Consider the following 18900-nt stretch of genomic DNA (forward strand, 5'->3'; position numbering starts at 1 on the left):
TTATGAGGTAGTTGAAAATACCGAGCATCATTATCGGTGCATACCTCACACATACGATGTGTCTTTCCATCCTTATCCATCCATACACTTCCCAGTATGTTTTACAGCCGCTCGCAAGCGGCCATTAGAAGCGCCTCATAAACCCTGCGCACTGCCTTTTAAATACTGGCCCGATGCCATTGAGAGGCCACTGTCACCGATATGCATCTTTATATCCCAGCCACCCGCTGCTGTAGATGCCGAAAGACCATGATCCACGCTCGCCCAGGCTGCCTTTACTCTTCTCAAACATGCGCAGTTTGTCTAGCGGTGTCAAAGTGCTCACTCTGCATCACTCTTAATTGATCGACTCCACTAAAGGTTGCAGCCTTCAAACATCAGCGCATCGCACTCGACAAACAAGCCCGGCTGTCTGGCTGCAGCCGCCAGTGTAAAAATGTCACTCGGTGAACTCCGATTGAAACAAATGAATCTTGTTTTTCCTTTCTTGCTAGTTAAACAACAGCTGCTGTTCAGAAGATGGATGCACGGTGTTGTTTTTATGTCTATATTGCGTGAAAGGTCACACCCCCCGGGGACTGCAGCGCTGCTGATGTAGCTTTGATAAGCTATTGAGCAAGTCTGCTGTCGAATGGAGAAATGCAACAGGAATGAAAATGACAGCATTGGTATTGAATAGAGCTGATATCATGGAGATTCAGGCCAGTGAAGGATGATGAATGAACTGATAGGAAGTTTTGATTGGTGGTAAACGCCTACCTTTTTTTTTTTTTAGAGAGAGTTTTTCTGTTTTTTGCTGCATGCATTGCAGGAAAGAGACTACAGAGACTAACTCTCAATGCACAAAAATCTTTAAAAAAATAAATAAAAATTCTTGGTTTTACATAGTCTTTTCAGTTACTTTTGGTCATATAAAAAAAATGTGCTTCAAAAATGTTAGGAGTAAAACAGCTTGAAACGGCTCCTGTGGTGCATCTAACTTATACATCATAACATGATAACGTACAGTAAATAGAGATTGGACATTTATTTTCAGATTTGCTAATGATTCTGCTACTCTTCAAATGTTTTGGGTCAGTAGAAGTTTTTATTTTTTTCCAAATAAATGAATGCTTTTATTCAGCAAGTATGCATTAAATTTATTTATCAAATGTGAAAAAGTAAAAACTTTGTTACACAAAAAAATCTGTTATATCAAAAAAATCTATATTTTAATGCTGTTCTTTTGAAATTTCTATTCAATAAAAATCCCCAAAACACAGTTTAAGTGTTAGTGTAAAATATTAAGTGTTTTCAACCAAAATAAGCTGAAATAATGCTCATAATTTAACATGGCATCACAGGAATAAATTACATTATAAAATATATTAAAATAGAAATCAGGTAATTTAAAGTGTAATTGTTACGGGGCTGACAAGATGTGAGACGTGCGGATCCATGTGCAAGCTTTTATTTAAAGCAGAAGAGGTCAGAAACACAGGCAGGGTCGAACAATGGCAAACAGGTATATGGCGGGCAAGACACAAGAATAATCCTAGGGCTAGCGTAGGTCAACGATCGGCGAACAGAATCAAAAGGGCGAGACTAGAGGGATAAATCCAGGAAAACAGGCAAAGATCAGAAACCAAGAAAACAGACAGGGCAAGACTAGGCTAGGACTGGGAAACTAACGAGGGCTCTGTAAAGTAGCTATCACTGCTGGCGATAAGCGCATACAATACTCGGCAGTTTGATAGGAGTCAGATTGAGTGATATATAGTGAATGTGTGATTGGATACAGCTGTGTGCAATCAGTGCTGTGTGCAATCAGTACAATGGATGATGGGATATGTAGTCCGGGATGATGCAACAGTTTGTGTAGTGCGAGAGTCAATGTAATGGAAAGGGTGACCTCTGATGGCAACAGACGGAAGTTCATGGACCGAATTCGTGACAGTAATAATATTTTACAATATCACTGTATTTTTTGATGAATGAAAATGATTAATAAAGAACATAAACATAATTAATTCTTACCAACCCCAAACTTTTGAACAGATTTAAATGTGTTGGATGATGGCTAAGGCCACCTAAATTTAAAAATAGGTGATTTAAAAATAAATAAATAACTTTAAATAACTCAAAATTATAAAAAAGACTATGTAATGCAGTGGCCAAAACTGCATTTGAAATGCAACAATTCCTTAGACTGAATCCAATAATTTGCAGCTCTTTAACAAATCAATAAGATTTTTGATTTTTCACACTTTTTTATTGTATTTGTCTATAAATTGATTGGTGAAGGGAGTGAATTTGTTACGAAAACAATGCTTTGATGGCTGAAAAGAGATATATAGAGATGTAAAGACTTGACTTAACTTAGAGTAACAGCTGTTATGCTGTTCAGTGTCCACATGCTGTATCTCTAAAGTCATCCTCTATAAACGCTATTGACTTCATTTGTTTCAAAATTGTATGCATCTTAACCATTTATGAAACTATCCTGTGTTTGCATTATCTATCTAATTAACATTCGCATGTACTCTTAACTAGGAGCAAATCATGTCAAGAAAGATGAATTGCAGCGAAGTAGGGCTGTGCGATTAATCGAAATCGAATCGAAATCGCGATGACTTTAATAAAATAAACTAACACAAAATTAAAGTAAAGCGGCAGCTCTTCGCAGACGACTGCCGCACACAAAACACAAAATAAAGTCCAGGCATGGTCCTCTCTCGTCTTTCACTGTCGTCACTCCTCCTTTTATCCTTCCGGAGCTCCTCCGTGGGACTCGAGACCGGTGAGTGGTGCAGGTGTCGCTCATTATCAATTACTCCACCGGCCTCGCTCCGTTCCCACGGCTCTCGGCCCCGCCCCCACTCGTCACAATGATCAATGCTGTTATTTTAGGGCCATTGAGATACTATTGTTGGTTTTGTTGATATTTTGAATTCGTTTTTATTTTTATGTTTTAATTTCTAATGCAGTTAAAGTTGTAGTATTTGTGTTGTGTTTTTGTGATTTTTATTAGTTTGTCGTTTTTAAATGTTTTCGTCTTTTTCTAAAATAAAATACTTTTTTTGTTTATTTTATTTCAGTTATTTTTTCAGTTAGTTTATTTATACAGTATATTATTATTTAATTTATAAGTAACAACAATTTTTTTTATGGTTTTAGTTTTAGTTAACTATAATAACTCTGTGCCAGTGATACTAAAATAACACTGTTGCACGATTATGACAAAGATCATAATTGTCGATTATTCCCTTGAAATTGTAATTGCGATTATTAATTACGATTATCACAATTTACATTAAATGATGTTTATACCATTGTTTGAAGCAACTGCATGCCATATTTTTATATGAAAATAAATAAGCTGAAAACACTCAAACTGAAAAACGTTTATTGCTTTTCTATAGCATTAAGGCTCAAATGTCAACTGAACATTGGATTGGTTTCTTCTTTAAATAATAATAAAAAAGTAAAAATATGCATGGTATTATACTAACACTAAAATGGAAAAACCCTTAAGATGACCTGTAGAAAGAAAAAAACACATCTTAAGCACTCAGAATAACATAAGTGGACTTTGAACGATTAATTGCCGCTTTGAACGATTACGTAATTGTGGCATCCGTAATTGTAATCACGATTAGAAATTCGATTAATTGTGCAGCCCTAACTGTTATGTAGTTAGTTGCATTTTTTTCTTATCATTATTTTTCAGTACAGACCTGCGACTCATTTTTAGGTCGCGTCCCACCAGTTGAGAAGCGCCACCTTGAATACTAATGCAGGAAGAGAGGATTGGGTGGTTATTAGATCTAGTCGTGAAGTGGGGGTGTTATATGAGAGATTGACTGACGGTGGCTGATGAAAGACTGAAGGATTGTGGGTAAGCGGGAGCGATGTCTGATTCGAAGAGGTTGTCGGGTGACTGTCAGCGAGCTCAAATTGATTTCCACCCGTGAGGATGATGTGTAACACGCTGACGCTCACAGACACAGGTTAATACAGCGGGTGTGACATACGGCTTTGGACACACATACGATGTTACTTCCCTAGACGTTTGTTTTGCCATCAAGGCAAGCAGAGGTGAGTTTGATTGATTAAAGTTTAATCTGCCGCTGAACGCTTCGCTCTAACCTTGCACGTCTGTCTCACATGCGCACTTTACTTGAGGAGATAAATTGAAGAAGTCGGCCAAGGTGATCTTCAGAAGTTGTTAACATAGCAGTGTGTGTGTGTTTTTGCGTGTAGCTCACCTTTATCAGTGTTTCTGGTATGTCGTTGCTGGCACTTTCATCCTGTGGAAGTGAAGAAATAAATTCAATTAAAACACACTTTTTACACTTTTAAAATTGTGAAATATTACTACAATTTAGAATGACTCTTTTCTATTTTAATATATTTTAAAATGTAATTTATTCCTGTGATCAAAGCTGAATTTTCAGCATCATTACTCCAGTCTTCAGTGTCACATGATCTCTCAGAAATCATTCTAATATGCTGATTTGCTGCTCAAGAAACATTTCTTATTGCCATGTTGAAAACAATTGTGCCGCTTCATAATTTTGCGGAATTATTTGATGAACAGAAAGTTCAAAAGAACAGCATTTAATTAAAATTAAAATATTTTGTAACATTATAAAAGTTTTTACTATCACATATGATTAATTTAATGGTCCCCAAATTTTAATTTTTTATTCTTTCTGTTATCATTTATTTATTTATTTGCAAATAATTTTTAAATTGTTGTGATAAAAATTATTACACAGCTGTGGGACTGTTCTAAGTTGATACCCACTTGATGTGTAAAAATTAATACACAATATTCACAAAATAAATAGTGAAATTCTTTTTTTAACTTGAGTGTGTGCATGTAATAAATAAATAAATAAATATATATTATTATTATTATTAAATTTTTTTTTTTTTTTCTCAATGGATTTTCATAATTCAAAATTCAAAGACTGGGTTCGGGACAAGGCCAAAACTAAGTGAATGATTGTAAAAAGTTTACAAAAAAACTTTCATATAAGAAGTCGGTTAATTTCTTAAAATGAACCCCTGAGACAAAGTTGTGTGCACATACACTATTTATTGCATATACAACTACAAGGTTATGTATTGTTTCTTACTACATTGAATCAAGCTAACGAGTGTTTTCTCTCCGTCAGAGGTCCATTCGGTCGTTCGGGAACGATGACCGTCACGTCATGGCCAAGCACTCCACCATCTACCCTTCCTCTGAGGCCCTGGAGGCAGTGCAGAGCCTCGTCTCCACCATGGAGCGCGCCCTGAAACACGTGTCTGATTGGATGGACCAAACTCAAGCCAGCCAATCAAATCAACCAAATTCATCCAGCACACAGGAGGAGGGGACGGAGGCCAGCGCGGACGAATCGCCAGAAGGCAGCACAAAGTGAGTGCATGCTGGGAAAATAGACAGATTTCTGCTAAGAAGCTGTTTTTGATTTATTGGATCTGCATATTGCACATCATTAATTCAGATCGCATTGATGTTGTGTGTTGTCTCAGCGAGGACAGCAGCTGTAGTAGCGGTCCCAGTGAGGGACGGGTGTTGTGTGGCGTGATGAGGATCGGTCTGGTGGCCAAAGGCCTCCTGATTAAAGATGACATGGATCTGGAGCTGGTGCTCATGTGCCGAGAGAAGCCCACCGAGACTCTGCTGTGCACCGTCTGTGACAACCTCCCGCTGCAGATCGAGGTGACGGCACACACACAAACCACATCAGCTACCAAAATACACACTGACCACACAACCTCCTGTACTGCGGTAGTTTTGATCTGCTGTGGATAAAAATATACACCCAAAAGACACTTTCTTTTTATTGTTTGTGTTTCATCTCACTGCGGTACACTGCAGCTAGTTTTCCCTGAAGAACAAGAGACGCTTGCTTGCCATTGATCAGTGTTTATCTGGATTTAATGTGTTGTTTGTTAACAGCGAAGTGTATTTTATGTTAATGCACTCGTTAAAATATGCTTGTGAAAGTGATTTGTTACCAAATGAATCTTGCAATACTGTTGCAATTTTTCCTGAAATAAGCTCAACAGCTTCTGAAACTTCCATTACTTGCAATACATACAGTATACACAAATTACTACCAAAAAAAACTTTTTTATACATTTTTATAATTAACTAAAACTGTTAAATGTCATGTTTGTTAATTGAAATAAAGCTGAAATAAAATAACATTTATATATTAGAAGAAAAACTTAAAATAAAACAAATTTAAATGCTGTCTTTGCATCCAACTGAAATAAAAATAAAAGTTTATAAAATATATGAATTATAGAAATTTCTTGAAGTACTAAGATTACTAAAGCTAAAATAAATAAAATAAAATAAAATACAAAAAAATATAAATATAAAAAAAAACGAAATAAAAAATGACAAGCACATTAAATTACTAAAACCTAAAGTAAAATTAAAAATGTAAATAATAAAAATAATAGTATAATAAATAAATATTATAAAATATCATATAGTATATATAATATTTATAAAACAACACTGATTTATTTTCACTTATCACGTCATGCAAATAAAAAAAATTGTTTTCAGTAATTAATTTAGTTTGTGGGACAAGAATGGGACAAGTCTCTATGGGACAAGACAGTCTAGAGGGTTTAAAAGCAGAAAGCAGAAATGTGAAATGTGTATTTTTGCGCTTATGAATTCTGACATCAAAAAAAAAAAGAGCTATAAAGCTGTAATAATTCTGCTGGTTCATGCAGGTAAACTTTCAATTTTGTTAATGTAATTCCTGTAAAAAGAATTTGCTCCATGTAAACAGTAGTTTTGTAACATCCGTTTCTGATTTCTTGCCCTTTTCATGTGGAAAAATATTTTTTTTACAGATATTACATGATTATAACAAGTCAGTCAGTAGGTCTATCACGCTAGTCTCAGTTTAACATGTATAAAGTTTTATGACTTTTCGCCACTTTTTCGGCATGTATAAAGTTTTATGACTATGTATTTTATCTGATACTACATATTTTAATGTATTTTACACTGACATAGTTATGAACATATATTTTGAGGGAAATTACACATCGCAGATTTCTATACAGATAAAATATTGCAACATTCAAAACAGACCTGCTCTATTTATATTCATCATGTGTAATTAATATAAACCAGCAACCAGCTTCCCTAATTAGACACTTAGGACAGGCCAAGGGAATGGGGTGATCAGCGGTGACCCAGTCTGAGCCTCCCACACACACAACAGACCCCAGACACAAATCCCATTAAAGCAGACTGTACTGCCAGCAGGTCAAGTCTCCGTATAATGGATCTGTTCTTAATGGAAACAGCAGTCGACTGCTTTACCCTTTCTCTACTTGCTTCGGTCAGAGCCGTTACATCAGCGATTGAGTGATAGAACTGTACATTTCCTGTCTTAGCAGCATGTGAATGCATGAAGGAAATGTGCTCTGTATAGTGGTCCGTCTGCACACACACACGGGTCACTGCAGTGGGAGATGTAATTGATCTCTGGTTTACATGAAAAGAGCAGGCGGATTGAGAATGTGTGGCTGGAATTAATTGAATGGATTACAGAGCCGTCCCCCGCATCAAACCGGATTACATTAAACATTAAAGCCAGCATCTGCGCTGTCTAGGTCCCACCTCATAATCTGGTTTGTAAATGTATTGTGACCAACTGTGGCCAAAGGATGCCAAAAACTTAACCTTTCCATTCTTGTCCAGTTTGATTCAAAGCAGGTGTGTTCTGCACTTTTAACTCTGTTCTGAGGAACGTTTATTTGTTCATTTCTCTATCATCATTGTATTATATATTTTGAAACTACAGCGCATTAAAGGGGTCATATGATGTTGCTAAAAAGAACACTATTTTGTGTATTTGGCATAAAACGAAGCATTTAAAAATCATCTTACTAAGACATTATTAGGAGATGTAGAGTGACAACTCATATTAATTTGGAATTTAATAAACTAATATTAATTTGGAACAAAATGGAATGTAAGTAGTCTGTTATCTATGTAAGATCTCTGAGCCATAAAAGCCTGATTTTAAAATATGTTGTCTAAAGGTTCAACAGCAAAAATTCTTTCTTTCTTTCTTCTGTTCTTTCTTTTTTTCTTTCTTTCTTTATTTTATTCATTCATTTATTTTTGTCAAGGTTTCTTCTAGCAAAAATCACCACAGTTTAATTTTAAATGATTATTCCTTCCTCTTTCTGACCCCTAAAATTAAGCAGGATGATTTCGCTATTTAAAGGAATGTAATTCCTTATTATAATATCTATTTATTTATAATATCTATTTAATTTCACATTTTAATTTCAGAACAATCAATTTTTGCAGCTGGGTGTCAATAAGCAGCCTAGGTGGGATTTCTGCATGTTTTTAAAGTTTCACCACATGATTATAATGGCCAAAAGAGTTCACAATAATGATATTACTAAGATATCAATAGAAGCTTTGCAAAAAAGGTTTATGCCGGTTGTCAACCAGTGATAAGATGCAGTATCACCACCTAAAATGTTGGAGTGAACCATTAGTAGTGCTGGATTACGATATTTTCATAATTGACCCATAACTGATTTTCATGCTTGACCATCTAACACTAGCTCTATCTATTCTTTCTCTTTTCTATCTACTTTTTATGTATTATAAAAAATTTTTTTTTATAAAAAACCTTGCTACGTGTATTGCATTAGACTAACATGAACTTGTCACAACACTTATATATTGTTGCTCTTTTGTTGTTTTGATCGCTTCTATTACCCTTGTTTGTAATTTATTTTGGATAAAAGCATCTGCTAAATGATTAAATGTAAATTTACATTTCCATATGTGTTTTTTTAACATGATATCAGTGTTTCATTTTTTAAATATGGTCAATACATCGTAAATACCAGTATATAGTGAAACCCTAGTCTAGTGTATTAAATAATTTACAAATAAACCAGCTAGAAATTTCATTTTTCCATGATATTATCCAGTTAAATAGGTCACAACTATACCCTTCTATAGAGCCAAGTACAAGATAATTCATTCTGTATCATCTTTGCATGTTTTTGACCTTTGACCTCTGACCCTTACAGAAGTTGACAGAGGAGAAGTATGAGGTACAGAGCTCTATTCCAGATGCCGCCATCTTGGTCCGCACCACAACAGACCCCAAACTCACGCTGAAGGTGACACTCACGTCCCCACAGATGCAAGACGACGGCGAGACGGAGGAGCAAGGTTTGTGCCTGCATGTGACCAACTTTTTCCTTTTCATTTGCTAAACAGCAGATAAGGGAGGGGATGGATGAATGTGTTTGTGTGTGTGTTAGTGATGGTCCATTAGAAGAAAGAGCTTTCATCTCTTCCTTACTCTGCATCCAGAACACTCTCTCAGGGCCGCACATAGCGCTGGACTCATCTCATAGTCTAAACACACACACACAGCTGATTCAGCAGCAGGTTTAGTGGTCTTCATGCTGTCAGACTCTTGACCCTCAGGACCACTCATGGAAGGTGCTAAAAAAGAGCGGGAGGAGCATAAGAAAGATCAAAGACAGAACAGTTTGCTTCTGTAATGGGACATTATGGAGTGAAACCAAATGTTTAGTCAAGAACAATGTAGTGCGGGATGTTCATCCATATTACATACTTAGGGCAGTAAGAGGAGCTCAGTGCATATTCTAGCAGGGGTCCCAAGGTGCTGTTTTCATGCCTTTCATCTGTCGGTTAAAAGGACAGTTCACTGATAAATTAAACTTCTGTCTTTATTTACTCACCCTTATGGCGTTTCAAACCTGTATGGCTTGCTTTCTTCTACAAACACAAAAGAAGCACTAGTTAGTTAATAATGAAAGTCAATGGGGTCCAAAAGCACACTGAACCTCAATTACTTTCATTGTATGGACAAAAAGACACATATTTGTCAAAATATCTACTTCCGTGTCCACAGAAGAAAGTCATACAGGTTTGGAATGACGTGAGGGTGAAGAAATGATGACAGAATTTTTATTTTTAGGTGAACTATTCCTTTAAAGGGGACCGATTATGCCCCTTTTTACAACATGTAATATAAGTCTCATGTGTCCCCAGAATGTGTCTGTTAAGTTTCAGCTCAAAATACACCACAGATAATTTATTATATCATTTTGAAAATGGTGTAAGCAGAAACACGCTGTTTTAGTGCATGTCTCTTTAAATACAAATGAGCTGCTGCTCCCCGCCCCCTTTTGCAGAACAGGGCTGTGCCTTTACAGCTCCTACCTCAGATACTCTGCTAAAAACATCTGTTTGGTTTCGATTATCATGTCTATCGCGCTGAAATCATGCGTTTTAAACCATATTAATTTAAACTTCTGATATACGGTTTTCTGAGAGCACACATCTGAAGCACACGCACAGAAAGCGGCTGTCACAGCATGTGAGTAATCAACTAAACTTCTCTTTCATGTCTTATTGTGCTAAAACTGTCAAATACATACAAGTTTATGTTAAAAACACAAGAGTTACAAAAACAGTTGGTTATGTCTGTGAAGATAAACAGCTGGGAAATAAATCGCATGTTTATATTAGATCTGTGTGGCAGTAGCGTAATATACAGTAAATAAATCAATAAATCCACCGCTCTCTCGTCTCCTCTCTGAGGCTGGGACTCTAAACAGTGTTCTGTGTTCGTCAGTGCAGCCAAACACAGAACAGTTAGCATGCTTTGCTTGAACTTTCACTATGTCGTTAGAAGAACTGCTACACTGTTGTTGCTTGCGAAATCACAGTGACGCTGCAGTGGGTGTAAACTTGCAGATTAAGGGGCAGTAATATTATAATAAGATCCCCTTCTACGTCACAGGGGGAGCGAAATCTGAGCGGCTCGGTTTTCACAAGCTTGCAGAGAAAAGCTTACCAAAAAAATAATTACTGGGTTGTTCTTTTTCACATTTTCTGGGTTGGTAGAAGCACCGGGGACCCAATTATAGCACTTAAACACAGAAAAAGTCAGATTTTCATAATATGTCACCTTTAAGTCACTTTCATCCTTTCTTAAAGTCACTCTTTTTTTTATTCCTGACATTAATATTAAAGTGTGATGTCAGATTCAGCTTGCCGTCGGTTATTGCTGATGCAGAGGCACTTGAGTTCCGAACACATGAGTGAAGTCGAGATGGAAGTGTGTTATTGGAGTTTTTGGTGCCGTGACCCGTGACTGACCGCATTGACAGCTGAAGTGGTTGTATCTTTAAAAGACGGCATTTAGGCTATAACAATTAGAGCTGCAGTGATGCGAAATGTGCTGTTTCTTTCCCTCGCTCTCTCCCTCACACACACACATACACGCTCTCATGCACATTCTGTCGCTCTATGCAAATATGCAAATGTGTTGCCAGTGAATTGGAGGGGTGCAGCCCTGCTGAACATGCTTGAGTGCTCATCCGTTACAGTCACAGTAGCAAACCTCAATACTAAAGAGGACGATAGATTTAGATGTCTTATTAGTGTGGCCTTCATGGAATTCCATAAAGTACCGCAGATTTCTGCAGAATTTAAATGCAATAATTTGATTACTAAAGAATTACTGTTTTGAACACTTTACCATTTTGAAATTCATTGACTTACCTACTGAGCTTATGAAAGAAAAACATAAAAATCTGCATTGTTAATGATTGATGATCAATTTTAATGAATTTTTATGAATCTCAAGTAAAAAAAAAAAAAGAATAAAAAAAAATTAATATTAAATATTGTTATACATTATTAAGATTGATGATTATTTTAAAAACATTATTCTAAAAAAATACAATATTGTGTTAAAAAAAGCTATTTATTTAAAAGTTATTAATTTTCAGAATTCTGTTGTCACCATGCTCTCTATTGATAAGACATTTTGAAGTATATGGAAACCGAACATTGACTTCCATGATATATATTTTTTTATACTATGGAAGTCAGTGGGGACCAGCAACAGTTTGAGTAAATGATCACAGAATTTTGCTTTCTGGGTGCACTTTAAGGCCAATATGCCTTAATCTCATTCTCTCTGACACAAACACGCTCATTTTCTCATGGGTTTGCTCACTCCGCTATCCTGTTTGATGTAGATTGTTAGAAGTGGGGAGAGGAAAATGAAAGAATGTATGCGGGTTGAGGAATCAATACCTGTGGCAGCACACACCTCATCCATCTAGCAGATGTGTCAGATGTGGACACTGCCCCTGGAGTGAGGGATGACAGATGACAGGAGGGAGGGAGAGATGGAGCGATGGGTTGTAGATCACGATAGGAGCACCTCGGTCAAGGGCCCTGTCCCGTTGAGAAACGGCTCAATCTCAGGACCGACCCGAATGGGCAGTACTCATCAGCTCGTGCACAAACACACATGTGCATAAATGACACACAAACACACACACATATAACAATGTAATATTAGAACATGGCTGGGTTGTATTTCACTTCATAAATCAAAAGAAAGAAATAAGAAACTGTTCTTTATAAAGAACATGAAGCTTGTTTTTAGGATAATAAATATTTTACATTGTGACATTGTTTATTGACATTTAAGAACATTTTCCTCCCAAGTTCTTATTACCGTTATGCATAAAAATTTACTTTAAATAAAAAAAAAATGCAATGTTAAAATATTAATGCGCCATGACAGTATTTTGTTTTAACTTAAATTTGTTGATTTAAATAAAGTATCATTGTATTAAAGTTTTTTTTTTATGCCATACAGTAACAAGAATCACACTTGAGGTCGGAACAAAAGAGGCTTATTTTATTTTATTTTGTTTATTTATTTATTTTTTTTTTTATTACATTTTTTATTTTTTTATTTAATTTTATTACATTTTTTATTTTATTTATTTATTTATTTTTGAAAAACAGAGGGTTCCAAATGTCTATATCGCAAATCAGGCATTTATTAATTTTTCAGTTCAGTTTTTTTGTTTTGCTTAAAATATAACTTGTATAAAAATATCAAATAAATGACAAAATATATGTATATAAAAAAAAAAAAAATACAATTAACTAGCAGTCTCAAACTTTTGGACCTAGACATGCTTTTCCACCCGTGTTTGTGTGCTGGAGATTTGTACGATTCGATTACGAATGCACTGAATCATTTGTCTCATTTTGAGTGTTGGTAAGGTTGTGGGGAGATAAATGATGGATTGATGTTGATTTTTGCGGTATGTATGTGTGTGTCATTGATTAGAGGGTGGGCTAAACCTTTCTATGACTCTGACAGATCTTCCTCTTTAACCCTCCTCAGCTGGGCTGCTCTGATTAAAATCCAGAGAGGAATTATGAAAGAGTAATGCTGCAGTTATCGTCATATAATCTCTAAATAACCCCTCATGATTAATGTACACCTTGTCCTGGATTTACACTGCGGCAGCCTTTTCTGTCTTTTATCTGTTTGTTTATCTGCAGGGGAACAGTGGGATGATCTCACTGGTACATAGACGCTCACCTACCGAGACAATGAAAGAAAAACAATGATCAAACAAGTTCAAGAATGATCCTTATGTATTGTTTGGGTGGGAGAGAGCTCAGATTGTGAGTGTGTGTTGTGTGCGAGCGATCTCTTCTCTTGTTGTGACTGGTCTATAACAATACCCACTGCATGTCTTCATTATTCCAGTGTCAATCCAAGCACAAACTGGCACTGATTCGCTGAAGCTGTTAGCGTGTGTTGCTGTTTTTGACGTTAGCGCCTAACCAGACACGCCGCAGGAAATTAGTCTCTGTCCTTACTGAAATGCTGTGTGAAGAGATGAAATCTGAATGTTTTATATTTACAGAATATTTATTTCTTCAGCTTTAGGCAGTCTGTGGACTTTTAGAAACTAAACTCTCTTAAAACATGCTTTTCACACTCTCACTAGTTTATTTTGTCTATTGACATTGTCTAGCACGGGATATACACTACTGTTCAAAAGTTTGGGGTCAGTAAGTGTTTTTTTTTAAAGATATTAATACTTTTATTCAGCAAGGATGCATTAAATTGGTTAAAAGTGACAGACGTTTGTAATGTTACAAAAGATATCTGTTTAAAATAAATGCTGTTCTTTTGAACTTTCTATTTATTAAAGAATCCTGAAAAAAATGTACACGACTGTTTTCAACATTGATAATAGTAGGAAATGTTTCATGAGCAGCAAACCAGCTTATTAGAATGATTTCTGAAGGCTCGTGTGATGCTGATGAAATTTTTATCAGTTTTATTATTTTTTACTGTATTTTTGATCAAATAATTTCAGCCTTGGTAAGCAGAAGAGACTTCTTTCAAATACATTTTTTAAAAATCTTACCGACCCCAAATTTGTACATTTGATAAATAATTTATAAAAATTGTTTTAAATATTTTTATTTTATTTTACGTTTTTCTGAACCAATAAATGTAATTTACACCACATTTCAAATGATGGATTGTCATTTTTTTAAACAGGAAAAGTAAAAAATACAAAATAAATAAATAATTAGAAATATATTTTTTTACATTTAAAAAAAAAAAAAATTTTTAATAAAATATTATACCCCTTAATCTTGCTCATTTCATAGCTAGCATTTTATGAATCTTAAACATCATAATATTTTCATTTTTGCATAGTTTTAAAAAAATACAGTTTGACTGTACATTATACACCACAAAATATTAAGTGAATTTCCAAGAGTTTTATTGCAATATACATACAAGTAGTTTTTCATTTTAAGTTTTTCTGAACCAAAAACTTTAGTTTACACCACATTTCAAATGATGGATTGTCATTTTTTAAACAGGAAAAGTAAAAATACAAAATAAATAAAAAAAAAAACCCCTTAATCTTGCTTATTTCATAGCTAGCATTTTATTTTCATTTTTGCATAGTTTAAAAAATAAATATAATACAGTTTGACTGTAAATTATACACCACAAAATATTAAGTGAATTTCCAAGAGTTTTATTGCAACATACATACAAGAAGTAAGTTTTTCATTAAAAAAGTTAAAAAAAATCTATTAGTTTTCATAAAAATCAACACTTTAACACCACTGCCTCTGTGTGTTGGGATTGTGGACCAATCAGAGTGCGCTGTGGGCGGAGCTATCCAGCATCAAACCAAAAATTAGTACAAAGTGACGGAAAATGTGTTGTTGCTAGTCACTTTTGCGGCTCATCAGGCCAAAACATTCACACACAAATTCCCATTAATACAGAGGATGCTGTATTACAGCGTGCCTGGTTAGGATAGTGCGTAACGCCAATTGAACAGCTTCGTTCAGCCTTGTTTTGTAGGCCGTGTTTAGCATTTCGCAACACTCAGCACATGCTAACACCTTCTGCGAATGCTTCCTCCAGTTTCCAGCCAGCCAAGGAGATGCGCTGAGCTCTCATCTCTTTTGGATGCACTGGACCACCTCGGCCGATTGGCTTCCTCCTTTCTCCTTCCTGCTGTGCCTTAACAGCCCCCTCCCTCATCACGTGTACGTATGTGTGTGAGTGTGCCTGTCTACGCGTGTGTGATTTGATTTCCTGTCCCGTTCTTCTCACCGATAGAGAGCGTTGAGTCGAGCGAGCCGGCGGACCTGTTGGATAGACAGAGGTGCCTGGTGGCGTTGGCCTCTCTGCGACATGCCAAATGGTTCCAGGTTGGCGCTCACTTCTTCTCATTGTTATTGTAGCCTTATGACCCAAAACTACATGCCATTTTCCTCGATTTCCTCCAGCTCTCCAAATGCTCGACACCTCATCTCGAACGTTTGCGTATCGTAAGGCTACAAAAGCAATTGTTACACGTTTTGTTTTCTTTTGCCTGTTTTTGTTTGTCCATAACCTGCTTGTCATCATGAAGGATTTGTCTAGATCTTCCCTTCTCCCACCCCACCCACATAAGCCCCGCCCCCTCCTCCATCATCCGCACGACACGGGCCAGAACGGAAGCACAACACACTTGCACACTCACACACAGTCAAGATCTAGAGATTTAGGGGTTAAAGGTTGGGCTTGATTGTTGCTCTCCGTTCACTGGGCGACTCCCTCTGGTTTCCTCAGGCTAGAGTTAACGGGCTAAAGTCGTGCGTGATCGTCTTGCGAATACTGAGAGACATGTGCAATAGAGTCCCGGCGTGGGAACCTCTGAAAGGATGGGTGAGTATCAGACTTCTGATATCATTACAAATACTACAGTAAAACTTTAGAGAATTCAGTCATAGATTAAGGAACCGTTGAATTATTGGAAATTGGGGGTCTGTGGCGTAATGCAGACAATACACTTCAGGTACATATCAGTTGTCGATATTTATTGTGGTTAATTATTCTTGAATAAGTGTATTTTTAATCCCCAAACCCTTCTGTTCTGTGTAGAAATGCAATAAATATTTTGCTTAAGCTGCCATTATTCCTTTGAAAAATTGTAATGTGATCAAAACAATCAAGATTGAAACTACTGTATTATTGTAATAATTACACATTAATTTGTCACCCGAAAAAAATAAAAATAATTGTCCGGTTTCCATTTGTGCAATTTTTGCATGACTTTAAATACTTTCAGAAATATGATAAAAACACAAACGTAATCTGAAGAGGTTCCATATACAGTATTGAAAATAATTAATGAATTGAGCTGAAGTGTCTTTTCTGCATTTATAGTGGCTAAATGGTCATATACACAGTTATACATTATACAGTAAAAAAAAGAAATATTTTTACAATTCAAAAGAACTGTTTTCTATGTGAATATATTGTAAAATGTAATTTATTCCTGTGATCAAAGCTGAATTTTCAGCATCATTACTCCAGTCTTCAGTGTCACATGATCCTTCAGAAATCATTCTAATATGATGATTTGCTGCTCGAGAAACTCTTATTGTTATTATCAGTGTTGAAAACAGTTGAGCTGCTTCATAATTTTGAGGAAATAATGAGCCTCTAGAACTGGATCTCTTCTGTTATTAGTATCTTGTATTTGAAGCATTAAACTGAATGGTTTTACAGTAACCACAGATGTACAGTAATCTCTCATTTCAGTGTCCCATAGGCAAAATTCTGATGAATTGATAGCTTTTTATGTAACAAATCAGTCTCTGAAAAGCGATTTGCTCTTTTGTTCTCAGCCTTTGGAGTTAATATGTGAGAAGGCCATCGCCACGTGTAACAGACCTCTGGGAGCAGGAGAGGCTCTGCGCCGGGTCATGGAGTGTCTCGCCTCTGGCATACTGCTTCCAGGTATGAACACTTCCAGAACGAAGCAATAAAACAGTTTGAAGTTCTAGAGAATAGTTCCAGATGCCTCAGACAATTTCATTTTGTGAGTAACAAAGAGTTGTTAGTTTAATTCTAGTTTAATAGTTTAATTCTAATCGTTATGGTTTTGTAATTCTTAAACCTTTTTCTTTGACATATACAGTAGCTATATCTATGTATGAAACATGTTATCTTTTATGGTTAATGAAATTTCAATATCTACACTACTGTTTAAAAGTTTGGGGTCAGTGAGGTTTTTTAAAATGTCTTTAAAAGAAATGTCATGCTCAAGGCTGCATTTATTTGATAAAAATACAGTAAAAACAGTAATATTCTGAAATAATATTACAATTTTATATGTTTTAAAATGTAATTTATTCCTGTTCTAATTCTAATATGCTGATTTGCTGCTCAAGAAACATTTCTGATTATTATCTATGTTGAAAACAGTTGTGCTGCTGCTTCATATTTTTAAGAAAACCGTTATACATTTTTCAGGAGCAGGATGCTCAATTGCTCGAATTTATAGCATCCTTGCTGAGAAAAAAAAATAGTGTTGCAAGTATAGTTTAGTGTTGTGGGTAATTTGTTTTGTTTTGTTTTTAAATATTTTCTAAAAAAAAATCTATGCTGGTATCTGATTTCTACCTGATTTGATTACGAATGCTGTTTTTAATAAAAATAAAAAGAGTCAAAAAAAAAGTGAAACAGAGAAAATGATCCATTGTATATTAATAGATCCCTAATCTTAATTAATAAGAAATAAGCCTCCAAAATATCTGCATATGCAAGATAAATGTGAATAAGTCCTGTGCGGTGTGATGACAGCAGCGGTGTCACTATCAGATCTGGCTTTCATTCGCAAAGCTCTAGGAATAATGGAGCCTCATTTATCTGCTCTTGACATGACTAGTCCATCCCTCGCTACTCTTATACTCTGTTCTCACTTATTCATTAATAATGAGATGCAGGCTTATTTGATTGGCTTGCATGGGAAATAAGCCAAAATGTTATATACTTATGTGAACATAAAAATATATATTTGTATTGTACATTCAGGTCATAATTTAAACGATAAAGGTTGACTTTAGAGATGAATGAATTGCTCACCTGCGGTGATGGGGAGTAACTCACTAAATAATGAAACACTACAGTAGTTTCCTCAACCCTTGACTGGGTCCTTCTTGTCAGCTGTGTGAGTCATATAATTTGTAGAATGTATTTCACGTTTGTAATATAATCATTTTTGGTTTCCTCTCCAGGTGGACCAGGCCTGCATGATCCCTGTGAGAAGGAGCTGACGAACACCCTGTCGGCCATGACGGATGAGGAGGCGGAGGCCATCACGTACAACGCACAGGTACAAGCAGTGTGTGTCAGGATGTGTGTGAGATGAGGAGAGCGGTGCTGCTGTGCTGTCCAGATTACTGCCATGTCTCACACACACACACACACCGGTCTTATCAGTGATTCTAGCCTATATGAGACCCTGGAGCACAAAACCAGTCATAAGTAGCACAGGTATATTTGTAGCAATAGCCAACAATACATTGTATAGGACAAAATTATAGATTTTTCTTTTATGCCAAAAATCATTAGGATATTAAGTAAAAGTCATGTTCCATGAAGATATTTTGTAAATGCCCTACTGTAAATATATCAAAACTTAATTTTTGATTAGTAATAT

The 18900-nt window shown here is 35.7% G+C and overlaps 1 protein-coding gene across 4 annotated transcripts in view; it reads left to right on the forward strand.

Annotated features, from left to right (window-relative positions):
• LOC107744073 (spermatid perinuclear RNA-binding protein-like) overlaps window positions 1-18900 on the forward strand; it is a 105988-nt gene that overhangs the window by 67924 nt on the left and 19164 nt on the right. For 3 of the 4 annotated variants that reach the window (XM_016557546.1, XM_016557544.1, XM_016557545.1), the window contains exons 4-10: window positions 5163-5407; window positions 5524-5713; window positions 9091-9235; window positions 15528-15619; window positions 16023-16118; window positions 17084-17195; window positions 18476-18573. In XM_016557546.1, the coding sequence (XP_016413032.1) occupies window positions 5163-5407; window positions 5524-5713; window positions 9091-9235; window positions 15528-15619; window positions 16023-16118; window positions 17084-17195; window positions 18476-18573 (978 nt within the window). Of the gene's footprint in view, window positions 1-3969; window positions 4078-5162; window positions 5408-5523; window positions 5714-9090; window positions 9236-15527; window positions 15620-16022; window positions 16119-17083; window positions 17196-18475; window positions 18574-18900 lie in introns of those variants that run through there. The other variant, XM_016557547.1, reaches the window with a different exon arrangement.

This window comes from Sinocyclocheilus rhinocerous, unplaced genomic scaffold (assembly GCF_001515625.1).
Source record: "Sinocyclocheilus rhinocerous isolate Xijiao unplaced genomic scaffold, SAMN03320098_v1.1 scaffold287, whole genome shotgun sequence".
Classification (NCBI taxonomy): Eukaryota; Metazoa; Chordata; class Actinopteri; order Cypriniformes; family Cyprinidae; genus Sinocyclocheilus; species Sinocyclocheilus rhinocerous.